This window comes from Zootoca vivipara, chromosome 1, assembly GCF_965207765.1.
Source record: "Zootoca vivipara chromosome 1, rZooViv2.hap1.1, whole genome shotgun sequence".
Classification (NCBI taxonomy): domain Eukaryota; kingdom Metazoa; phylum Chordata; class Lepidosauria; order Squamata; family Lacertidae; genus Zootoca; species Zootoca vivipara.
The window spans coordinates 57326926-57353086 of record NC_142582.1 but is presented as its reverse complement, the minus strand read 5'-3'; the positions used below and the strand labels follow the sequence as shown (position 1 = coordinate 57353086).

Genomic DNA, 26161 nt, shown 5'->3' with positions numbered 1-26161 from the left:
CATTCGCAAGCCGAAAAGACGCAACATGAACCTAACGCAACATGAGGTATGACTGTATTATTGCTTTCTGATCTTGCTTATCCAGACTGCTTTCTCTGACCTTCCATTACTCAAACCTGACCTATGCTTGACCAGGCTCTGCTTCTTGGATACGGGACGGGTGCAGGCACATTCTAGCTTAACCTTCAAACATTTGCTGAAACCTTTTCTTTGCTACCAGGCTTCTGCAGTTAATTTATGAAAAACATTTTCCTTAATAGTCAGCTGGTGATCTACTTCCATTCTATGTGGTTTTTATTCAGTTACAATTATTATGATATTTATAGAAAATTGCAGTTTACAAATATGTTTACAAATAAATACGGTAAATGTTCAAGTGGACTCTGTTCCTAACACAAATCCCCACTAGGCTAGATACCTGTTTCTCAGCTGAGACCCTTACCTAGGGAAAAACAAGAACTAAGACAAGCAATGAAAGGTTCCTCAAAATTTGTAGTCCTTGGAAGTATTTAGTCCAGCACCTTCTATGTCTCAGTCCTTGCTGTCAGATGAATAATTTGAACTCAGGTTGCTGCTTCTGCCAAATTCTTTTAACAAAGACATAGCAGGTGAATTGCATGGCTAAGCATGACCTGAGGTTGGCTCAACAAGTGTCATAGCCCCGTCTCTTCCTTTTGAAGAGCAGGGCAGGCACAAGCCTTAGCATGGCAAATGATAGGTGGCTCTGTTCTGGGCAAGCAAACGGACAAGTGAGCTCAGGCTATGAGCCCACTTTGCATTTGGTTTTACACACTTTCTAAGTTATGTTTATTTAACACTAACTGAAAGATACTCACTTTATAAGGATAATCTATTTTAATTGCTTCTTCAGCCATTGTCCAGTTTGCATCAGCCAAAAATCTATCAAGTTTCAGCATTGCAAATGCATTGGCTTCCATTTGTCTGATTCGCTGAACAGCGTTATGCATTGCCATACGTTTTGGAAGAGTAATATTACAAAGGCCTATAGAAACAGAAAAGTAATTCAATGGTCATAGTAAGATTTACAAGAGAGCAGCAAAGGTCTATGACAGCAGACTTGGACATTTTTATTTGAAGGGTGGGGTATATACATAAAGGCATAACGACAATTTCAGCAAAAGCATATGGATAATGGCAGAGGTATTCTTCATAAGGTCTTACCAAAGGCCATGACAGGCAATTTGCCACTTTAATGAGGAAAGGTGTAGTTGCCCATGAAACCACATGCATGGCAAACTGTCCCTGTGCATCTATAGAATAGCACTGGAACACATGATGCTCTCTCACATGCACTTTCAGTTCTAAAGATCTTTAACACTAGAAAGGACAAAAGCCCCAGTGCTGTTTCACATTAAGAAGTGCTATGGAGTAGTGTGTGAAACTCTTATTAATTATAGCATCCATCTAATTTGATTCATGAGTGCTTGAGCTATGCTGCAAGTCTGAGGTTGCATCATTCCAAAAGAGAACATATACCTACAATTGAAAGCAACTCTCACACCAGTTGCCTCTGTACCTTTGATTTAGAGATCTAGATTACTGAGCAGAAAATCATGTTCCCCCACAGACATGCATTTGCTAGAAGTATCGTGTAGGAAACATACAATTCTGATTCACATATTGTCAGAGGGCCTGGTATGGCTACTCTAGAGTAACGACTCCAGCATGGTCTTTTAAGGCTTTTATTAAGTGCTGACTATTTACAGTGTTCAGAGCAGTAAAAATGCATCCTTAAGGTGAGGTGTCAGAACTCCCGAATGGCGATTGGCGCGTTTTCTTCCAGCACCACAACTTTGGCAGACCCAACCTCTTCCCCCTACGTTTGCGTCGCAATTCGGGAGTTGGGGGGATTGGCCTCCCCCCCGTGCGTCCAACTTCCTGTCCCACCTGAGGCATGGGCTCCACAACCCTGCCTGAGCCTCGGACACCACTTCCTGACTCTCCGCTGGAGGCAGAGCTCTCCTTACTCTCTCCAGCGCTTGGTGATGGGCTGGAACTTAAGATGGGAGGGACTTCCCTGTATCCCTTGTCCCTCACATCCACCCCCCTCCCAGGCTCCTCTCTCCTCCTCCCCAGTGGCTCTCTGCTTGCTGGGGACGAGTGAAATCCCAAGAAGTCTGTGGCATCCGAGCCTGTGGGTGTGAAAATTTCCCCCCAATCCTGCGATCTCTCTCCTTCCCCCTGAGAAGACGGAAATCCCAAGAAGTCAGTGGCATCAGAGCTGGTGGGAGTAAAAATGTTCTGCCAGTCCTCTCCTGCCTCTGACGTCGTTGACCTCGGTGAAACCCACACCTCTTCTTCCGTGTCCTCAAATTCCGCTTCCCATCTCCATGGGGAGCTGCTGCCTGCTATCCCTTCCTCCTGCTCCTCCCTTTCCATGTGCCAGGGCTTGGGCCTGTGGGGGAACAGGGCGTGGAATTCTTCCACTAAAAATTCCTCAGGTACTTCCGTGGCCGGTATCCACTCATTGTGGGATGGCGGAGTGTCCTCCCATGCTATCAGGTACTCCAGTCCTCTCACCCCTCTCCTTGAGTCTAAAATCTCAGTTGCCTCATTGAGCTGTCGGGCGTTTCCCGTCTCCCCCCCTCCCTCTGGAGGCTGATCGCTGTCCCTGAACCTGGTACTTTCCCTGTACGGCGACAGCAGTGATCTATGAAACACTGGGTGCACTCTCATGTCCTCCGGCAGTGCTAGCCTGAAGGCTACCGGGTTGACCTGTTGCGTGACCGTGAAGGGGCCCAGCCTCCTGTGTGCTAACTTTCTGCATCGCCCCCTGGTGGGAAGACCTTCCGAGGATAACCAAACCTTGTCCCCCACCCTTATGACTTCTCCCGGCCGCCTGTGGCGATCTGCCCCCTTCTTATACGCTTCCTTGGCCCTCTCCAAGTGTTCTCTGAGCTGTTGGTGCACCGTCTCCAGGTCCTCTGCCCACTCCTCGGCCTGTGGGCCCTCTTCCTCCTCCTCCCCCTCCCTCTCCGGGAAAGATCTGAGGTCGCGCCCATAGTTGGCCTTAAAGGGCGACACCCCTGTGGAGACGTGCACCGCATTGTTGTAGGCAAATTCTGCCAGTGGCAGGCGATCCACCCAGTCCGTTTGCCTCTGGCTGACGTAACATCTCAGGTACTGCTGCAGAATGGCGTTGACCCGCTCCGCCTGTCCATTGGTCTGCGGGTGCCGAGCCGTCGACAAGCTGACCTCCACCTGCAGGAGGTTCATGAGCCATCGCCAGAACCTGGAAACAAATTGGCGGCCACGATCCGAAATAACTCTTAAAGGCAATCCATGCAGTCGGAATACGTGGTCCACAAACAGTTTGGCCGTCTCTTCTGCCGAGACCGCCCTGGCACACGGTATAAAGTGGCACATTTTGGACATGAGGTCCACCACCACCAACACTGCGGTCTTGCCCCTGGACGACGGCAGGTCTGTGATGAAGTCCATGGACACGACTTCCCACGGCCTGTGCGGTGTGGCTAATGGCTCCAGCAAACCTGCTGGTGGCGCTCTGACCACCTTTGCTCGCTGGCAGGTGTCACATCCCCTGACATAATCCCGAACATCCTCCCGCACCCCTGGCCACCAGAAGTGTCTCATGACTAGGTGAGTGGTTTTGTCCCTTCCGAAATGACCCGCCGTTGGGTTGTCGTGCATCTGCTTGAGAACCTTACCTCTCAGCTGTTTGGTCGGGAGGTACAGGGCTCCCCTGTAAAAAAGCAAACCCCTCTTCTCCTCAAAGTCTTTGGCCTGCTCCCTCCCCCCTCTCAGGTCTCTGAAGATGCGGGTGGCAAATTCATCCGCTGCCGTCAGTGCTGTGAGTTCTGCCTCGCTCACCACTGCTGCACCGCATGACCATGCAGATGGGGGGAAAACGTGCCTGGGTGCTGGTGGCAACTCCTCCTCCATGTACTCTGGCTTGCGGGAGAGGGCATCCGCCCTGACGTTCTGCTCCCCCGGGATGTAGTGGATGGAGAAGTTGAAGTTCGAGAAGAACTCTGCCCACCGTATCTGCCGCTGGTTGAGCACCCTGGCCGTTCTCCAGAACTCCAGGTTCTTGTGGTCTGTGCACACCTGGATGGGGTGCTTGGCGCCCACCAGGAAGTGTCGCCAGTGCTGGAACGCCGCGTGGATCGCGAGAAGTTCCCTATCAAACACTGTGTAGTTGCGTTCAGGCTGGGTCAGCTTCCTGGAGAAGAAGGCACAGGGTCTCCACTCTCTGTTGGCGTCCAGTTGCAACAGAATCGCTCCCACAGCTTTATCAGAAGCATCTGTCTCCAGGCGTAGGGGCGCATCCTGCACCACGTGGAACAGGTGCTGGTCTGACGCGAACACCCTCTTGAGGCTTTCGAACGCTGCTTGTGCCTCTGGTGTCCACCTGAACTTCTGCTTGCCTCTCAGGCAGTCGGTGATGGGAGCCGTGACCCGAGAGAAGTTCTGGATGAACTTCCTGTAGAAGTTAGCGAAGCCTAGTAGTCGTTGGGCATCTTTGCGCGTCCTGGGGCTGTGCCAGTCCAGGATGGTCTGCACCTTGTCCTTGTCCATTGCCAGTCCCTTGTCTGACAGCTTGTAGCCCAAGAAGTCCACCTCCTTGGTGTGAAACTTGCACTTCTCCAGCTTCACATACAGGTGGTTGTCCTTCAGGCGCTGCAACACCTCCCTGACATCCTTCACATGCTGCACTGGGTCATTGGAATAGATAAGGATGTCATCCAGAAAGACCAGGCAGTTCTTGAAGAGGAGGGACCCCAGGACGTGGTGCATGAAGGCCTGGAAGCAGGCTGAGCCCCCTTGCAACCCGAAGGGCATCACCAGATATTCAAAAGAGCCCAGAGGCGTGAACATCGTGGTCTTCCATTCATCGCCTTCCCGGATCCTGATCAAGTTGTACGCCCCCCTCAGGTCTAGCTTGGTGAAAATCTTGCCCCTGCGTGCCGCTGTCAGGAGATCATCCACTCTGGGCATGGGGAAAGCCACTGGCTCTGTCACCGAATTCAGCCGTCTAAAATCCACCACCAGGCGGCGCTGTTGCGTGTCTTTCTTGTCCACCCAGAAGACCGGGCTGCCCCCTGCTGCCTTGCTTTCTCTGATGAACCCCCGCTTGAGGTTCTTGTCGATGAAAGCGCGCAGATCCTCCAGTTCCTGGTCTGACATGGCGTACAGCTTGGCTGGGGGTATAGTTGCCCCCGGCACCAGGTTGATCTGGCAGTCAAAAGGCCTGTGTGGGGGTAGGTGGTCGGACTCCGCTTCGCTGAAGACCTCCTGCAGGTCCCAGTACGGCTTGGGTATCGCCTCACCCCCTTTGACGTGCATGGTGGCCACCGTGGCTATCGGAGGCCCCTCCCCTGGTTGGTGCTGCATGCAATGTTCCAGACAAAAGTCCGACCCAAACGTGATGCATCTCTGGTGCCAACTTATGGAAGGGTCGTGGCGCGCCAGCCAGCTCATTCCCAAAACGATGGGGGGGTCTGAGATGGTCGTGACGTTGAAAGCCAGTGTCTCTGAGTGCCTTCCCACCGTCATTCTCATGGGGGGGGTTTGATGAGTGATGGCCCCTCCCAGCAACTCTCTGCCATCAATGGTGGCCACATGCAGGGGAAAATCCAGCTGCAGAAGTTGGATTTGGTGCTCTTCTGCAAAGTTTCTCGAGAAGAAGTTGGCAGATGCCCCACTGTCAATTAAGGCGAGGACTGACAGGGGGTAGCCATTTGGGAGCGTCAGCGTGACTTCTAGAACCACTCCTGCTCTGGGAGGGGTGGGCTGGCTCTGCTCCTCTCTGTGCGGGTGGGCGGGCTGGGGCTGTTCACTGCTGACTGTGCCTGGCTGCTGCCCCGTGTCTCCTGCAGCCAGGCTGTCTCGTTTCCCTGCTGTGGTGCTACGTCAGTGGGGGAAGGTACAACCGTTCCCGCCTTTCCTTGCCACTCCCTGCGATGAGGGCAGTCTCTGACGCGATGCCGGGGGGAGTTGCAGAGAAAGCAATTCCCTCCTCTTCCCTCCTTGCGTTTTGGCGCCGCCGGGGTTTGAAAAGCCCGCGCGCGCGCTCCCCCGATCTCCATCGGTTCCGGCTCTGGGCTTGGTCTGGGCGGGTCTGGGGGCGGTCCCTGGGGTGGGTTTTGGTGATGTGGTCTGTCCTGAGAGCGTGGGAACCAAGGTTTTGCTGCGCGCGTCGCTTGTTTGTCATACCATCTGGATTCCTGCCTCACCCCCACCGCTAGCGCCGCTTTGCTGAGCTGATCCATAGTCTGCGGTCTAGGACCTCTTGCCAGCTCATCCTTAACGTCTGCATGCAAACCTAGGTAGAAGGCTGATTTCACTGGCTCACTGTTCAGATCCCACCCCAGTTTGTGCACCAGCATGGTGAATTTCGCCCAGTAGTCTCTAACTGTCGATTTTCCTTGTGTTAGGTCATGAAGCTCCTGTTTAGTGGCCTCCATTTCACTGTCGCTAGCGTACATTAATTTTAAAGCTTCTAGAAATAAAGTTGCGTTCTTCATGCAAGGATTTTTTTGCGCGATGAGCGGTCTTACCCATTCCCGGGCGGCCCCCGTCAAATGCTCTATGATAAAGTAGACTCTGTGCGCGTCATCTGGGAATTCTGCTGCATGCAATTCCAGCGCATAATTTATCTCAGTCTCGAATCCGAGGTACTCCCTCGGGTCTCCGCTGAACTTGGTGACTAGGCTCTGTCCCCTTCTCACTTGGACTAGCTGCGGCTGGGGTGCCCCCCCACCTCTAGCGGCTTTCTCCTCTTCCAACTTTTTCTGCAGGTCTAATACCATCACCCTTAGCTGTTTCTCAGTCTCCTCTTTTGTCCTCACCTGGTCCACCAGCTTGTTCAGCTCCTCCTGCGCCCCTCGCGCTTCCTCCTGAGCGGCATGCAATTGCTGCTGTGCGTGCGCTGTGAGGGTCTGTAGCTCCTGCTTCGCTGCTTCAGCCTCCAGCCTCCAATGCTCAGCCTCTTGAGCGCTCATCGCTGCACTCCAAAGTAGCCAAAAAAGATTCGGGAGTTGCTGTCAGAGGGCCTGGTATGGCTACTCTAGAGTAACGACTCCAGCATGGTCTTTTAAGGCTTTTATTAAGTGCTGACTATTTACAGTGTTCAGAGCAGTAAAAATGCATCCTTAAGGTGAGGTGTCAGAACTCCCGAATGGCGATTGGCGCGTTTTCTTCCAGCACCACAACTTTGGCAGACCCAACCTCTTCCCCCTACGTTTGCGTCGCAATTCGGGAGTTGGGGGGATTGGCCTCCCCCCCGTGCGTCCAACTTCCTGTCCCACCTGAGGCATGGGCTCCACAACCCTGCCTGAGCCTCGGACACCACTTCCTGACTCTCCGCTGGAGGCAGAGCTCTCCTTACTCTCTCCAGCGCTTGGTGATGGGCTGGAACTTAAGATGGGAGGGACTTCCCTGTATCCCTTGTCCCTCACACATATTTTGCAGGTGAACTATCAAATTCTTTAGGATGTTTCCATGTTATTGATAGAATTAATTTGGTCTTATCTTTAAGTTAATACTATAAACTTATTCAGTGAAGTAGTTATGGACACTTCTGAAAGCAAATGTGTGTTGGTTGCTGGGGAGTCACATGAACTGTACTTCAATATTGGAAGTCTAAACTTTTGCCAACTACAGAACACTGAATTTTAGATTTATCCTATCAACAAAATAGATCTCATAGTCCAGTATAATATTCAAACTCTGCAATGGAGAGAAAAACAGAAACTAAACCTGTCCATCATTTTCATTAGCAACTAGCTGACCCGGCCATGCATTGCTGTGGTTCTTTCCTGTGATCCCCCCCCTGTCACGATCCATGACGTATCCTGCCCCTTCTCCCTCCACCCCGGCTCATCCCCGTGTTTCCGTAGGATACCCTTCCCTCTGTTGTCCCTGGGGAGTGTTGGCCCCTCCCCCTTGTATCTCCATACCTTGGCCCCCACCCTCGAAAAGGAACTGTTAGGTTCTGGGTTCTATTTCCCAGCATGCACTTTTGTCTGAACCCTCTGTTTTTCCTGGGGAGTGTTGGCCCCTACCCCTGGTATCTTCCTACATTGGCCCCCATGCTTGGAGAAGGAGCTGTCAGTTTCTGGGTTCCATTTCCCAGTATTTACTTTTGCCTGAGCCCTCTGTTGTCCCCTCCCCCCTGTATCTCCATACATTGGCCCCTGCACACACATCGTGAAGATTTCTATATGTTTAGATTAAGGATCGGGGGTGATGATGTGCCCTAGGACCCAGAGAACTACTTAAAGAATCCCAACCCGGGGAGGGGGGGCAAATAGCGAAGCCCCACAGCCCTGTAGCAACAGACAGGCCCAGACAGAAGGAGGGGGATCATATGGGCCACTTGGCGCGGGCCTCCGAATCCAAAGCGGGCCTCGGTCAGCATATTCACAATCAGTAAAATGGAAAAAGTAACAAAAGGGTTAAAAACAGGGACACATTATCTTATCTACCTGGGCCGGGCCTCTGTCTGGCCCTGCAAGGGCCTGGCAACAGAAGGTGCGTTCTGAAGTACCCGAGTTGTTCAGTTCCATAAAAAAACCCAGGAAGTGGCAAGGGGAAGGTAGGGAATTGTAAATGGGGTGGGGGGTGTGCACTGCAAATATCTGAGGACTTAAACTGGGGAGAGAAAGTGAATGGTTGTTGTTTTTTTTTAAAAAAAAGACACAGAGGCTTACAATCAGTTGTTTCTCCTAAAATAAGACATACCCATAAAATAAGTCATATTTATTTTTGTCTTGTGGATTTTTTGGGGGTAGTGGTGCTAAATTGTAAAGTAAAAACCCCTTGCAGTGTAGGGGCCTACATAAATCAAAGGCCGTGCTGCGGTCTGTGGCAACCCCCCCCCAGGCAGGCCCCGACCTCCACTTGGCAATGTTGGTTCTTTGGTGGGTTTTTTTTTGGGTGGGGGTAGTGTTGCTAAATGGTAAAGTAAAACCCCTTGCCGTGCAGGGGCCTACATAAATCGAAGGCCGTGCTGCGTTCTGTGGCAACCCCCCCCCCCCAGACAGGCCCCGACCTCCACTTGGCAATGTTGGTTCTTTGGTGGGTTTTTTGGGGGGGGGGTAGTGGTGCTAAATGGTAAAGTAAAACCCCTTGCCGTGCCCCCAAGTGTGTTGCTGTGGGTTATCCCTAGATAAAATGGCTGCCTTGGTGTATTTCAGTTGCTTGGTTGATGATGATGTCATTTGGTTTGTGGGTGTGGCTTAGATTTCACAGGAAGGGAGGGGGTGGAGGAGGGTACTACGCCACTTGAGGGCACTGTTTGATTTGGTGGAAAAGCAGGTCTGTACCTGGGCAGGTGTGCGATTTGAGGGATTTTTGCTCTAGGAGTGGCCTGGATCGTTGTGTCAAAATTTCAGGACGATCGGTCAAGCGGTTACGGAGAAAAGTGTCGAACGGAATTTCACGATTTTTACATTTTTATATATATAGATAACTAAGGATACAAGATAAATACAAGAATTGCTCCAGTTATGTACCCAATCTCCAAGTAGCAAGAGACTCCAGGGGTTCCAGCGCTTGCCCAGGGTTCGGCTTCCTTGGAAATTAAGGTCAATGGAGGCTGTGCTGCCTTTAAGATATATGGTTTTGTTTACACATACAGTATAAACAACCTAAGCTTAGGATGGATGGGCTCACAGCAGTAACATCCCAACAGATCTTGCTTCCCCATTAGAGTTCTATGGAAGCCCCAAACCACAGCTCTTGGGTCCAGCACAGAGCACACATGCTGCTGTTTCTCCAACTTCCAGCTTCAGCCCAAATTCTCACACAGCCGCCTGCCCCCCCCAAACCTATTATTCTCCATCCTAGGATGACATGGCATCCAGTCAGTTGAGGTGGGGGAAGTGTCACCTGTTTATCTCTATGGCAAAAGAATGCATCCCTTATTATGATGATGGGGTGCTTAGCTGAGTAGCAAAGGCAATTACTATGTCAAAGGGCCTGGTGTGACTGATTCATCAAGTTTCCTCATATAGATTCTAGCCTCATATATACAGGATCACGGGTTTTGAAGGAACCCACAGGTATCATCCAGAATGCCCTCTCCCAACCCTATAACAATATTATCCTACCTCATCAGGGCTCCCAGTTGTGAGGAAGGCTGAAAGACTGTGCATCTGAACATGCTTACAAGCCCCCTTCTCAGCATCCAAGAGGGCCAGGGATGGAATGGGCATGCTCAGTGAGCACAAGGAAATTGGGAGTGGGGTCAACATGCAGAAAACTGGTCTTCCTATCCTGTTTAAATCATAGGTTGTTTTTTAAAAAATAATAATGCTTAAATAGGGTTGAAGTTGAAGTATGAATAAAGCACATTAATTTTTATTTTAATAAAGAAAGGAAGAAATGTTGAGATTATTACCTAGTGTTGTAACCAGACTTCTCACAGTGGTAGAATTAATCATCAAGGTCAACATAGATGCAGTTCCTGAATGCAGTAATAACTGAAACACAAAAGATTTGAGCAATTAGCATCTCTATCATAACTAGTAAAAGCAGCAATATAACATTACATTTTATAGCATTTTATAATACTTTAGTCTGCTTTGGGAGTTCAGCACAGAACAATGGAAAGAAGCCGGAACTACACATTACAATATCACCTAATATGGCAAAAACCTGATGGCTGCTCCTTCTCAGCAAAGAAGCAGCAGGAAAGTCAGCTGTTGCACTGGGGTCAAAATAGTGTCCTATGGCACTCCATAGCGTAAGTGCACTCTCCCAATGCTACTCTTTGGATATGACCCTGCCGGAGCATTGTCATCGCAATACACTGCCACTGATACCTATCCTGCAGAGTCGGTTCAGAAGGATATCGTGATCAATGGTATTGAAGACTGCCAAGAGATCAACCAGAATTAGCAGAGTCGCATTCCCTACCTATAAAAGTCATCCATAAGGTCAGTAAGGCTCATTCAGTCCCAAATCCAGGCCTGAACCCAGACTGTCAAAGATTAGATATTTAGTCTCATTCAGGATTGTCTGCAGTTGTTCTGCCAGAACAGTCTCAGTCACTTTCCCAAGAAAGGAAGTATAGTGGTACCTTGGTTTACAACCATAATCTGTTCTGGAGATCCGGTTGTAAACCAAAATAGGTTGTAACCCAAGGTGCACTTTCACCAATGGGGCCTCCCAAAAATGGGTTGTAATCCAAAAAAATTCGGTTGTAATCCAAAAAAAGGGACACACACTTCCGGGTTTGACATGGTTGTAATCCAAAGCGGTTGCAAACCAAGATACCACTGTATTTGCAATTGAGCAAAACTTGCCACAACCCATTCAGTCCAGGGCTGACCTTTTCAATAGCAGTCATTCTACTGCCTGCAGAATGGTCAAGCACTGACCCCACATACCACTTTTCCACTGCAAATTGCACTCTCCCACTTGGCAGAGAAGTAATGCCTACTGGAATTTTAAGTACCTTTGGAATCTATTTTGTTCTTTTAAAAATGCTTACGGTATTTTTACTTATATTTTTTTTCTCTGTTTAAAAGTTCCAGCCATTGCATCTGATTTGGTTTCAGAGCCCAGACGTCAAGCCCATGCAGAACCATGAAGCTTAATGTGTGGCACTGAACATTTCTTACCATAACCACTCTGACAGAGTTATTGAAAGAAAAAGCAAATCATCTATATCAGCACTAAACATCTCAGGAAAAGAGCAGGATACAAAAGTATGATGAGACCCTACAAATGTTTAATCAGAAGTAAGCTGACTGCGTTCAATGCATCTTAATGTTCTCAGCTTACAGTAAGGCAATACTACAGCTTGAACTTCCAGAATATATTTTAAGGTGTTCTATCTGACATTTGTCAAATATGATCTACAGCAGCTGTTGTCAAACTTTCTACTTTTAGGGACCACTTGAGAGGGCTGGAAAATACCGAGGCCCTTCAATAACAAAATAGTGGTGGGTGCAAGGCAGACCAAGTCACAAAATGTCAATGCGGGGGCGAAGCAGTCACAAAATGATGACATGAGATTTCATGATCTACAGGTTATGTTTTGTGCACTTCAGAGCACCTATCCCCCTCCCTAGCAGTAAAAATGCAAGTAATAGTAAATGAAATGATTCACAAGTTGCTGGCCTTTCATGACAGCCCAAATCAGCTGCCTCAGGAGGCCTCACTATACATAGTGGTTGGGCACCCTATACCCATTTTAAAGGATGGTTTTGATTTAAAGCACAACACTGAGGATTCCATCACAGTTTTTCTGTATTGGGCATTGCAGGAGTGGGCAACCTTTTTGCTCCCAAGGGCCAATGCAGCAATGCACTCAGGGGCCATGTGCCATTGGGCACGTCTGGACACACTTGGTGTATCGCACACACATATTCACTCACTCATTCTCTCTCACACACATCACCTTGGTTTCCTTGCTAGGGGGGCAGGGGGGGGAGGACCAACCCTGTTCTAACTAAGCAGAGATCAAGTGCTGGAACACACTTGGGACCCTCGTACCTATGGGACCGCCTCTCCTGGTATGTCCCGTGGAGGACCTTGAGGTCCACAACCAACAATATTCTGGAGATCTTCAGCCAGTAGGTGGCTAGATTGGCCTCAACTAGGGCCAGGGCCTTTTCAGTATTGGCCCCAACTTGGTGGAACACTCTTTCACAGGAGACCAGGGCCCTGCGGGATTTGTCATCTTTCCACAGGGCCTGCAAGACAGAGCTGTTCCGCTTGGCCTTTGGGTTGGATTCAGTCTGACCCCTGTGTTTTCCTCCCTCATGGTTTGGATTTATGGACTACTTAAAATGAGGCTGCATTTTAAATTTTAATATTGTATTTTAATCTGTATTTTAATTGTTTTCTTTTCTGTCTTATTGTAATTTTGTTGGTGTTAGCCACCCTGAGCCTGGTTTTGACTGGGGAGGGTGGGGTATAAATAAAATTATTATTATTATTATTATTATTATTATTATTATTATTATTACCTATTTCAGACACCACTGCCTCCTTATTTTTCAAAAATGGTATGTTTACTGTGTGTTAATTTTATTTTGTTAGGTAACTGGGAGGTTTGCTGTTAGGCAAAAAAGGAAAATAAGTATAGTAGTTTTCATGCTCAACTTTTTGATTGTAAGGAAGCACTTAACCTGTCATGTAAAATATATACCGTGTTTCTCATATTTTAAGACATGTCTTATATTAATTTTAACTCAAGAAAATAAGCCTATGGCTTATTTTCGGGGGTGCCTTATTTTTTGCCGAGCCCCGACTGAGCGGGAACCAGCAAAGGCAGCAGCCCGCTGGGCTGGGGTTTGCCTTCCTTGTGAGTCTGTTCTTTTACCTCTTGGCGTCGCTATCACTCACTCACGTCAGTCTCTCTTTCTCCTCCTCTCTCTCCTCCCACTTTGCGTCGGAGATCTAGGCTTCAGGGGCTTCTCCTCCAGCCGCGCTGCAGGCTATTGTTTCGCCCTGGTTCACCCCAGGGCTTTTAGGGGGTCGCTTAGCCACGCGTTGCCCCTAGACCCCTTAGGCAGCAGCTTCGTGCACGGAGCTTTTCTCAGAGCTCCCGCAGAGCGCGTCCGATGCGAGCGCGAGGAAACCGGAAGTCGGCTCCCGCGCGCTTTGCCGAGCTCCAACGGAGCGGGAACCAGCGAAGGCAGCAGCCCGCTGCCGGCTTGGAGCTCGGCAAAGCGCGCGCTGCTGCCTTTGCCAGCTCGAGCTCCAAGCCGGCGGCGGGCTGCTGCCTTTGCTGGTTCCCGCTCAGTCCTGCTCTGTCGGGGTTCAGCAAAGGCAGCAGCACACGCTTTGCTGAGCCCCGACTTAGTGGGAACCAGCAAAAGCACAGCCCGCCGCCGGCTTGGAGCTCGAGCCGGCAAAGGCAGCAGCGCGCGCTTTGCCGAGCTCCAAGCCGGCAGCGGGCTGCTGCCTTCGCTGGTTCCCGCTCCGTTGGAGCTCGGCAAAGCGCGCGGGAGCCGACTTCCGGTTTCCTCGCGCTCGCATCGGACGCGCTCTGCGGGAGCTCTGAGAAAAGCTCCGTGCACGAAGCTGCTGCCTAAGGGGTCTAGGGGCAACGCGAGGCTAAGCGACCCCCTAAAAGCCCTGGGGTGAACCAGGGCGAAACAATAGCCTGCAGCGCGGCTGGAGGAGAAGCCCCTGAAGCCTAGATCTCCGACGCAAAGCGGAGGAGAGGAGGAGAAAGAGAGACTGACGTGAGTGAGTGATAGCGACGCCAAGAGGTAAAAGAACAGACTCACAAGGAAGGCAAACCCCAGCCCAGCGGGCTGCTGCCTTTGCTGGTTCATGCCGGGTCCAGCATGTCTTATTTTTGGGGGATGCCTTATATTTTTTAGGCTTCAGAAAATCGTGCCATGCCTTATTTTGTAGGGATGCCTTAAAATATGAGAAACACGGTATGTATATTAGGAAAGTCACAAAAGGCACTGATGTGGACAGACAAAGTTCTATCAAATCCAGTGATGCCAGAAGCACAATCCATAGGTGTTCATTGTACTCCCTCAATCACATTCCAGATACTAACCATTTCTACATGCACACGAACTGTGCTAAGGGGACTTTCCTAATAAGAAAATACTGAGTTTTAAGTTCTAGAAAGTTAGATTTTGCAACAGGTCACAAACTGCAAGGGGAGGGGGGAAATGGAAAGACTATTACACAATCTTTCAGCATGCATAGGGAATCTCAGGCCCAGGGGTTGAATGTGCCCCTCCTACTCGGTTCTCAAGACTAGGGCATACCCTTTTGTCAGGCCACACTCCTCATGGACCCTGCTCTTCACCCTCAAGAGCTTTCGCCAACCCCTGCAATTTTCCCCAAAACAAGAAACTCACCTACAAAATCTGTGGTTTCCCACAGGCATTTAAGAGTTTCCCACACGCACCTGGGTGGCCACTATGGGAACAAGATGCTGGACCAGATGAGTCACTGACCTGATCCAGCAGGCCTTTCTTATGTTCAAATGACTGGCTAAAATCATAGCTGCCAAGTTTTCACTTTTCTCGCGAGGAAGCCTATTCAGCATAAGGGAAAATCCCTGTAAAAAAGGGATAACTTGGCAGCTATGGCTAAAATGTGTCCTTGAACTGTGAAAATGCCTTTTGCTCATCTAGATGGATAGAGGTGCATGTGTGTGCAGAAACACCTGACTTTTGTCTGGCATGTAGGTAAGAGTACAAAGGGAAGAGTCATATCTATTGCTCAGCCCACTTTCATCTCTGCCCCTACCTACCATAGACATACAAACCCCAGAAGATTGTACCGTGGGCTGAAAAATGTTCCCGACTGCAATCTTAAAGACAGATTAGCAATTATATGTATTAGATTTTAATCTATTTTCAATGCAAACAATTGCATATTTATTTTTTGGAAACGTCAGAATTATACTTTCTGTAATATGTTGTGCATACCTTTAATGGAAAAATGGCATACCTACATTCCCAATATCTGTACAAGTACATAAACTGAAAATATGGCTTGAGAAATAAACACATCTTTCTATATAGATTTTCAAGCAGGCTTCTAGTACAAATTGATAATGCTTTCCAAAAATAATGATCTTACTTTACCATGGTCTTAATTTGAATCTCATTTGGAGATTTGCTTTCTGTTTGGCTAATTCCAAGAGCCATGTTCAAAGTGAAGGTGCCCCTCATTCCGCTCCAAATCAAAACAGCTCCCCAACGCCAATTAAATCCATAGCCAAGACGACTCAAAAAAGGGCTCAACACAAAAACAACCAAAGCCCTGAATAAAATAAAAATAAATGCAAAAAATGCATTTAAATCTTAAACCACTATTTTAACAAACTAAGCAAACATTTAAGAAAGCATACCCTGGTTAAACAACAGATCATGGGCTTAGCCAAGGGGGGACAGGGTGTTTTTTCCTGGCTAACGGTTGCTGTTGTTGTTTAGCCATGTCCGACTCTTCGTGACCCCATGGACCATAGCACGCCAGGCACTCCTGTCTTCCACTGCCTCCCGCAGTTTGGTCAAACTCATGTTCGTAGCTTCGAGAACACTGTCCAACCATCTCGTCCTCTGTCGTCCCCTTCTCCTAGTGCCCTCAATCTTTCCCAACATCACAGTCTTTTCCAGAGAGTCTTCTCTTCTCATGAGGTGGCCAAAGTATTGGCTAACAGTAACATGGGTTAAACTACCAGAACTACATGAGGAATCACTGCTTCAAATTGTGGGCCATGAGGAGCTGATTCCATTTGACTGTTTTTTCACTATACTCTTAAGAAGATGAGGGAGTCCAGCATTCTATATTTACATATTTTTCTAAAAATTGCTTTGCAGTACTCTCTTGTCTAAAATCATCCTGAATCATTTGGGGTAGAGCACCAGTAATCTCTGATATGAGAGAACACATTCCCATTAATCTATTGTTAACCTATAGTTGGCTCTGTACACAATTCCCAACTGATAGACCTATCTGTGATTGGCAGGTGGGCATAGCTGCCAAGTTTCGGATTTTAAAATAAGGGATCAGCATCCTCACCTGTCCTGGAGACAGTCTACAATTCTCAGGGACAGTCCACACCACGGGGCGCAGAAATCCCCCCAGGCTACAAATTAATTTATACCAGGCTACATACCATCATCTTTCCCCACCTTCAGAATGGACACCAGCCCCATCCATCTCCCACCCTCCTCTTTCCCCCTTTTCTTCCCAATGTCTCAATAACCGAAACTGATTTGTTAAAATGTTAGAGAGGGGAAATATGAGAGAGACATTGTACACACCTCTGTAATATTCTGTGCGTACTACTGTTCGTTAGCCAGCTTGGGCATCTTTGGAGTGAGAGGTAGGATAGCTTTTTTATATAAAAAATAACTTGTCCCTATTAAAGTGTTCAGGTACCAGAAACAATTTGGTAATTTTAGACTCTGAATTTACTGGCCTTCCAGCATGGGCGTAGCCAGGATTTTTGGGGGGGGGGGGAGCAGAATTGACATGATTGGTCAGTTCAGTTCAATTCAACACCTTTATTGGCATATATATAACAATAAAATCATATAAACCAGGCATCCCCAAACTTCGGCCCTCCAGATGTTTTGGACTACAATTCCCATTATCCCTGACCACTAGTCCTGTTAGCTAGGGATCATGGGAGTAGTAGGCCAAAACATCTGGAGGGCCGCAGTTTGGGGATGCCTGATATAAACCATCTATATATAATACAATTCTGAGACATACAATGAAAAGGGGAGAAGGGAAAGGGATAAGGAGTTCTCGGCGGTCACTATCTTGTGCAAAAAGATGTGGGACTCTGGCTTGGGTGCTGTACCTTTGAAAGCTGCGCAACAGGTGAGCATTCAGCAGAGATACTACATTTCCCTAGTGTGAACATGTAATGAAGAGTAAATCTTTACATGTTTATTTTCTGCCTGTTAAGAAGACACAGGAGTGTCTACAGGAGCAATTAGGATTAAATCATACCGAGGGCCAGACTAGAAAGAACTGTTAATTGCAGGGTGGATAAAAATCAATGATTTTTTATTTTTTTTTAAATCAGATTTTTAAAATTTAAATCGGATTTTTTTAAATAAAATGCTTTTTGAGGAAAATATGTTACCATCCAAAGGTTATTCCATCATGAAATAAAGATTAGTTTTTTAATTATGTAGAATAAGGCTGCATATGTTTATTTTTTTTGGTAAATAAATTCCATTAATCCATTCACAATGTCATGCTCTTCCAGAGGTTTTTGTAAGATTATTGGGCAGTTTCTCTGCCTACAAGATATTATCACAGATGCTTGGTTTACTTTTGCAGTTCTCAAAACTGAATTTGACTCAGCAGAGATCACATGCCTCTTCTTCACAGCAAAAATGTTATAACATGAACAGAGTTGAGAAAAATACCTTACTCCTATTGCTCTACAAACACCCACCCCCCCACAGATACACACATATTAATTAAGCAGGGAGCAAAACAACGAAAGCAAACTTTTTAAAAGTGCACAAAAGCCAATGAGCCTCCAAAAAACACACTCACCTCACCTCAGAGTGATACACCCCCCCCACAGATACACACAAACCAGAGGGGTAGTAATGAATTCTCTGAATCTGCATTCCGCTCCCTCCCCCAACAACCAGGCTAACCTCAGCATTCAGGGACTGAGTCTGTGTTATCTCCAATCTCTGCTATCTGCTACAGGAGGGAGGCACAACAACAGCTGTTCCTTTGAACGTGCTGGGAGAAGCAAGCGGAACGAAGAAAAGCCTCAAAGCAAAGAAGGAAACGGCTCCCGCTCGCTTTGAGGCTTTTCTCTGCAAGGAGGCAAGGTCTTCCCAGTCCCTGGCCAGCAGGCGGAGGGACTTGGAGCTGCTTACTTTGAAATCCAGGAGTTTTAAGGGATATAAAAAAATCAGTGGCAGCACAGGGAACGGCTTGGAAATAAGGGGGTTTCCCGGAAAAATTGGATACTTGGCAGCTATGCAGGTGGGTTGTCCTACCAAAGTTCATCCATGAGATGGCGCAATACAAATATTCAGCCTAAGCCAAAAAATATTGCCCATCCCTAAACTAAATCAATATGTTCAGTGTGACAACTTCCAGTCATCTAACAGAACTTCCCCTTTCTCTCCCCCTGCCTCCAAATATGGTCTGGGGTGCATGGCGGGGGAAAGGGGGGAGTGAAATTCCACTGTGTTAGCAGAAGCCGTTCTGCTTGCTCAATGACTTAGGTGGGTGCAACCCCTATTGTTTCCTTTTGATATATGAAATTTGACAACGCTAGAAACAAAAAACCTTCAGTATATTCAGAAAGTTGGTTCATTAGTTTAGATAGTAAAGAGATTATCCAGCTTAAATCTGACCTATTTTAACATGTTCCACATTATTCTAAGCCTATTTTAAACCTATTAAAATAAAAATACCGGTAACACAAATTCTGGGAGTTACATTTCAAGGTGTGTGGGGATTCATCTCTTTAACCTCACAACAGGGATAATAGGGAACCAATAATTAAGTCATAAGAGCATGGCTAAAACTGGTGTCAATTTTCAACTATCACCTTCTGGAACAAAATGTGTTGAGCCTAGCTATTAACATATGCTTAGGCAAAGAAATTCAGCAATATAGTGAGGCAAGTGCATATTCCTCTCTTTTTTTATTCAATTTTTATTAAGGGTTTTCTTGGTTTACAGAGGTAGTACAATGTCTCGTATTTTTTCCCATGTACAGTTTTTACACATTAATCTTGATTGTTAAGACATTAGGAAGAAAGGAGGGGAGAGGTAGGTGGGTGGGGTGGGGTGCCGATGTTTCTATTTTCCTTGGTATGTGTAGGGGTTCAGAGTCAGCGTTGGTCGTTGTTCTCTGTTGTTCGCTTGTGCTCCTTTGTTGGTGAGAGAGGTCGGGGGGGGGGTTGGCGTAGGATGCTCTTGTTCATTTGTGTTTGGCTGTGGTGGTCTTTGGTTTCTTGTGTGAGTGGGGTGGGTGGGTGTTTTGGTTAGGTTAGCCATATTGATTTGTATGCTGATGGTAGGTTTTTGTCATTGTCTTGTTGGGCTGTGTAGGTGATGAAGGGGAACCATACTGGGGTGAAGGTGTCTTCTTCCGTTTGTCCCCATGTCAGTTTCAGCTTACTGGTTAGTTTTTCTAGTAGGGCTGTTTCCCATACTACTTGATACCATTGATCTATGTTTACTCCTACAAAGGTATGCAAAGAGAACTTCAGGTGTCTGCTCCTGCTGCAGTTGGGCTGTCCCTTCCCCTAGCATAGGGCCATTTAACAGTAATTCCCTAAGAGAAGGAATCCAGGAGATAGGGAAGCACACAGACAGAAAATGAGATGCTTCTGCTCCTACTTCATTTGAAATGTGTGGTTTGTTTTAAATGTGCAATGTAACCATTGCATTTTATAAATGTTACGAACTGCTTTGAGTACTCTAGTCAAAAAGTAAGATACAAACCTACTAAAAACCAAAATGCATAAATAAATATAAAGTCTTCCTTTGTACTGATTGGATAACTGTGATAATTTCAGGAAACTGCAGATTTTAAATCTTGTTTTCAGCTTGGAAATACGTCAATTTGCACAGAAGCTATGAATTACCATGGCAATAAAGTCAAAGCACAGAATTGTTTTTCACAAAGGGAATAAATTTAGTTTTCAGAAGTCAGGTTCCAGCTTCCATTACATCTAATTCATATAAAATTGTCTACTTCAAAATTACTTTACATTAAGAAACTCTTTGCCAATGTTTAGTTCCCAATATTTTCATTTCAACAGTATTCAGCAACACACATTACTTGTTTCATTAATGTCCTAATCAACAAATATTGGGCCCTGAAATAGTGTATAGGGGCTCTCACCCTCTAACCTCCAAGCATTACTCATAAGGCTAGCAGTTTGGCAAATGCCCCATTTTCAAAAAGCTATTTAAACAGCCAAACTTTATATTCCTCAGAAAGCAAAGCCTCTTGGGCCACCTTAAGATAATTTTCATTCATGCAATGCTTGTCCTCTAAAATCTCTGGGAGGCAGATGGGCAAGTGGTCAAGCAGGTGGGACTCAGTGCAAAGTCTTGTACATACAATATACACAAAATATAGACAGACATGTAAGTATTACTTACTAGTGGCTGTCCTCTAGTGCGCAATGCCTAAAGGTTACTAGCTGCCAAAGTTAGTACCGTATCTGGTAGTAACAGCAGCAATAGCAGGGGAGGTGTGCTTCTCTGTTTCTTGTTCTCCTTCACTACTCCTTCTCCTTCACTACTTGCTTGGAATGCCACTATAGTAGCAACCTTTAGGCCAGGGCATTTGAATGTAAATCAGACACTTGATATCCCAAAAGTATAAGACCCTCAGAGAAAAACACATTTCCCACCGTCTGTAGCCAAAGCAGTGTTCAGAGCACTAACAGGACCATCCTATAGATGCCTAAAAAGTAAGTCCTAGTGAATTCAGTGTAGCTTACTACCAGTTAAATGCATTTGGACTGCAGTCTGAATAATATTAACTGAGTGAGCTCTGTGAATTGGCAGAAAACATCAATACAATAAGGAATATTAAACAATTCTTACCTTGTAAGATTTAATGAAAGGTAGAGTGTTATAATATAAAAAATATCACGAGAATGAAAATGTGGAAATGCCTTCTGAGCCAACACAATTCCCATTATAACGAACATCATAATGTGAGCCAAAAAGGTCAACATTGACCAGAACCTGTTTTTTAAAAAATGTGTTAAACCATGCTAAGGGGGTGGGGGGCTTACTATTAGCAAAGCTATAATTCTTTATGGTATATAAAGTACCTCCAGTTCCCCATGGCTAGACAACTGCTACCTGTACTCTTGCGCAGCGGAAGCGTACTGGGCCCATAACCCTGTCGCGAATTCCTTCATGGCACTTTAGCAGAAATGTTAAGAGTTCCAGGTTCTTCAGTGCAGTATATTTATTGTGAGCTATATACAAATATCTACAGGCTATATGATACACAAGCAGTTCATACAAATAAGCAGGATACCTGGCTGAACCTTAAGGCATGTAGGAAAACTTCTCTCTCTAAACCTATCACTGACCACACCCTTCTACACCACCACTCTCTCACTGCTGGAAAGGTTTCCCTTTTAAACCGATGACAGTCAATCAACTGACAGCACATTACAGTGGTACCTCGGTTTATGAACACAATTGGTTCCGGAAGTCTGTTCATAAACTGAAGCGTTCATAAACTGAAGCAACTTTCCCATTGAAAGTAATGGATTAATCTGTTCCAGACGGTCCACGGAGTACTTAAACTGAAGCGTTCATAAACTGAAGTGAACTTTCCCATTGAAAGTAATGGAAAGTGGATTAATCCGTTCCAGACGGGTCCGCGGAGTACTCAACCTGAAGCGTACTTAACCCGAAGCATGGGTGTAATTGGTTCCGGAAGTCTGTTCATAAACTGAAGCGAACTTTCCCATTGAAAGTAATGGAAAGTGAATTAATCCGTTTCAGATGGGCCCGCAGCGTTCGTAAACTGAAAATTTGTAAACCGAGGTGTTCATAAACCGAGGTTCCACTGTATTGCTGAGTCATTCTGACCCAGCACTCCTATAGAAAGTATTGCATCAGCTAGTTTCACTTTTCTAGTACACTCAGGCCTGCAGACTTACTATCTCACACAGCATTCTGTGGATCCCTACATGGTCAGGGGTCCCTTTACCTTTTATCTCTTGTAGCTATTTCAAGTCTACTGTGCTTCTCCAAAAAGAAGACACCTTCTTATATTTATTTTTCCTCAAAAAAACACACGGTGGCTTATTTTCAGGGGATGTCTTATTTTTTATTAAGTATGGTACAGTTTAACCTACAAGGTTAAACTGCCTATCACCATGGCTTATTTTCGGGGTATGGCTTATTTTCGGGGTATGGCTTATTTTCTGAGAAACCCAGTAACCAGTGCTTAAGTACCATCTGTCACTGAGAATCTCGTTTACAATAGAAATTTTATGCACTGAATACTTAAAGTGCTTCCACAAGGCACTTTTAAATCTTCTAAAAGGACTTCAATCCTATTAGTTCACATTCCTTACACAATATGTAAATAGGATACATTTAGCTACCAAAGAAATCAAAATGGTTCAAACTGAAATTTAAAGTCAAACACTTACTTATGAGCACTTACTTAAAAAGAAATATATCCAATCCTGGACTAAAGCTTACAGTATCTAAAAGAAGGCCCAAAATACAAACAGCAATAACTCCAGACATTCCAAGCCATTCAGCTAAGGATAGAAAAAATAGAGAAATGTTATTTTTTAAAAACCACTATTATTTAGTTTTATTAACGATTAAGCACAACTGTTTCAAATGCATTGCATTTGACAAGGATGTTTAACTTACCGATGAAGAAAATAATGTATGCCATTGAGAAGCTTATAACTATTTCAACTACTCCATCATTGAAAATGCGTTGCAACCAATAACTAACTAATCTTGAAGTAAAAAATCCCAAAGCACTGCTTGCAAAAAATTTCAAAATCAACTTTATAAAAATTTCTTTAACTGTAAAAGGTAAAAAGAAAATAGTTATTTACAATCTGCTTTCCAATAGTTAATTTAAAGATAATTATAACTAATGATGCCTAACTGATTGTACCCTGAACCCTCTTCTTCATTGGAACCCAGAAAAACAGGTTGCTTACATGCAACTCTTCGTGTTGTTTTTTAACAGCCATCTATGTAGTCACACTTATTAGGTCTGTGCATGCACAGAATCTATTCAGGAAACTTTTATAATTATACACTTCTTTTTTCATATAAATATATATATAAATAATTATTATTTTATATTTTAGACAAGAAAAAAATTTTAAAACCCCCAATCATAATCCCATACAATCGATCTGAGAGACTGAATATTCCAGCTGAAAATGTTGACAGCTTTCAAATTAATTGTTTGTTCAATGACTTTATTTCCCCCCCCCCCCAGGGAGATACCTTCCCCCAAATCAACAATTATGGCGGAAACCACCATATACGGTGGTAAGTGCAAAGGTCCTTACAGCCCCTCCAGCAAGAAGCCAATGCATTGGTGCACATGTATAACTTTAATGGAGGAGCCTTACTCAGTGAGAAGTAGAAGCTGGAACTACCGGTATCACTTCTGCAGGTAAGCCTTTTACTCAGTTCGTCCTAACATGCATCATCTTCTCTGTAATCCTTACCTCCCTGACTGATATCAACTTTACATTGATAATGACAATGACAATGACAATGATAATGATTATTATTATTATTATTATTATTATTTATACCCCACCCATCTGGCTGGGTTTCCCCAGCCACTCTGGGCGGTTTCCAACAAAATATTAAAATACAATGATCTATTAAACATTAAAAGCTTCCCTAAACAGGGCTGCCTTCAGATGTCTTCTAAAAGTCTGGTAGTTGTTTTTCTCTTTGACATCTGGTGGGAGGGCGTTCCACAGGGCGGGTGCCACTACCGATACAGGAGAGAGTCCATCCCCACTGCTAGACTGACAGCAATAGTTTCATATTTGGAACATGTACTGTCTGTCCCTGACCCTCTAAAGTGCCTTAAATAAAATCTTATCCTTCTTTTAGGTCTTTCCTGAGCAGGGTATTAACTTCAAAATGTAAGTCAGCTTTCAAAACAATAGCAACACCTCCATATTTAGTAAAACTTGAGACAACAAACGGACTCCCAAAGTACTTAGTTTTCAACAAAATACCCTATATCCCAGCTTGATGTATTTTATTTCTTCCCTCAGTAGTACTCTCTTTTGCCATATCCTTCAACCATTTGTGTTGCTCTATCTGCTGCTATCTAGCCACATCCTGGGAAGTTCTGGAAGATCCAAGGCTTCCCCCAATCTGCACAACACCTACGGTACCCCTTTTTTCGCCTTACCATCCACAGAACACCACCTGAGGAACTGCTATGGCAGCAGAGCTGCCTTTGTGGGGTGGACCCGCTAGTGACATGCCTGTGCCTGTCATGTTTCTTTTTCAGCTTGTATGCCCTAGATCTCAACAGTTAAAAATAAGGCTTGTGACATAATATGGATTGTATTTTTACGAAAGAAAAAAAATTACAGAACATAATATACTTACTCAATTCATGGTGAGTTTGTCTTGCAAGATCCCTATATAACTCAAAAATTATTACTGTTGTAGCATCATTAAACAAAGACTCGCCTTTTATTAAGTTGACAACTATTTTTGAAAGCCCTGGGGGGAAGGGGAACAAAGTGAACAAGATTTAAAAAATTCCTTCCAGTAGCACCTTAGAGACCAACTAAGTTTGTCACTGGTATGAGCTTTCGTGTGCATGCACACTTTTTCAGATATACTGAAACAGAAGTCACCAGACCCTTATATATTGTGAGAGGGTGGGGAGGGGTATTACTCAGAAGGGGTGGTGGGAATGAGTGATTGGTTCTTTTTATTTTTGCTTCTTAAGTGGAAAGATACTATAACAAGACCCATAAGAAATGGGGGAATCAAAATCACATGATTAAGATATGCTTGTTTTTAGTGCATATATTCTTCTCAAACAATGATTCTCTCCATGCAATTCCCATTAGCATTTCAGCGTTAAGTCTGCCTATAACATGCAGCCATTCTAAAGCTCCCGCAGTTCCCATCATCCTTCCACTGAAAAACCTTGCAGAGATGGCGGCTATGAAGTCGAACCGAATAATAAAGGTGGAATGCAAAGCTTTAAGACATTTACAATAGCACTTTAATTCAGCAGCTTCACAAAAATAGATTCCCCAGGCAAATAATATGCAGCAGTACTGCATCAGCTGTTCAAGAGGCAGAAGCTTGATTTTGTTTCCTCCCTTGTTTCCTGTTTCTCCAAGAGTGAATATATTTAAATCATGACAGTTTAAATCCACCAGGAACAACTTTACTTCTTAAAGTTCTTAAACAGTGCAAATCTGAAAGCTAAATAATTTTAAATTACAGCAAAAAGTGTATTATTTACATTGTTGTTTTACTTATAACCAGGTCTTGCATCTCTTTGTTGCACAATGTAAACTTTACATTCTTTTTTAATCGAGAGAAAGAATTGCCTTAACATACTCCCATATAAAACCATTTTGTGAGATTTAATTATGAAAATAAAAGAACCTGCAAACTAGATGATTTTGTCTTCTCTTCATTCCAATATTCCTCCCTTCTGCTTCACTTTATGCTAAAAATTATATTTCAAGTGAAACAAAATACCATGGTATCGGTTCCCAAACTTAATCCGTTCCAGGAGTCCGTTCGACTCCTGAAACTGTTCGAAAACCAAGGTGCAGCTTCCGTTTGGCTGCAAGAGCCTCCTGCAATCAAGCAGAAGTAATGCTTGAGTTGGATGTTCGGCTTCTGAAAAATATTTGCAAACCGGAACACTTACTTCCGGGGTTGCGGCGTTTGGGAGTCAATTTGTTTGGCAACTAAGCCATTCAAGAACCAAGGTATTACTGTACCTTAAAAATATGAGCAGGCTCTGTCTGCCTTCAGATTATCCTACAAACCAAACTTTGGAACACTGGTAATGATCAGGTATAAGCCTTTCACTCGTGCAATCCCTTTTATTATTCCTGTATAAGGAGAGGTGTGCCAAATCAGACTAAAGGTCTATTTAGTCCAACATCCTACTCTCGCAGTGGACAAACGCATGCCTATGGGAAGCATGCAAA

The 26161-nt window shown here is 45.4% G+C and overlaps 1 protein-coding gene across 1 annotated transcript in view; it reads right to left on the bottom strand.

The window, feature by feature from the left end:
- Nucleotides 1–26161, bottom strand: part of LOC132592646 (solute carrier family 9 member C1-like) — a 76484-nt gene that overhangs the window by 35288 nt on the left and 15035 nt on the right. Inside the window, exons 5-11 of the mRNA XM_088665649.1 lie at nucleotides 24582–24698; nucleotides 22848–23009; nucleotides 22630–22729; nucleotides 21039–21182; nucleotides 15564–15741; nucleotides 10388–10469; nucleotides 837–1003 (exon numbers count right to left, since the gene is read on the bottom strand). Coding sequence (XP_088521775.1) covers nucleotides 837–1003; nucleotides 10388–10469; nucleotides 15564–15741; nucleotides 21039–21182; nucleotides 22630–22729; nucleotides 22848–23009; nucleotides 24582–24698 — 950 coding nt within the window. The remainder of the gene's footprint in view (nucleotides 1–836; nucleotides 1004–10387; nucleotides 10470–15563; nucleotides 15742–21038; nucleotides 21183–22629; nucleotides 22730–22847; nucleotides 23010–24581; nucleotides 24699–26161) is intronic.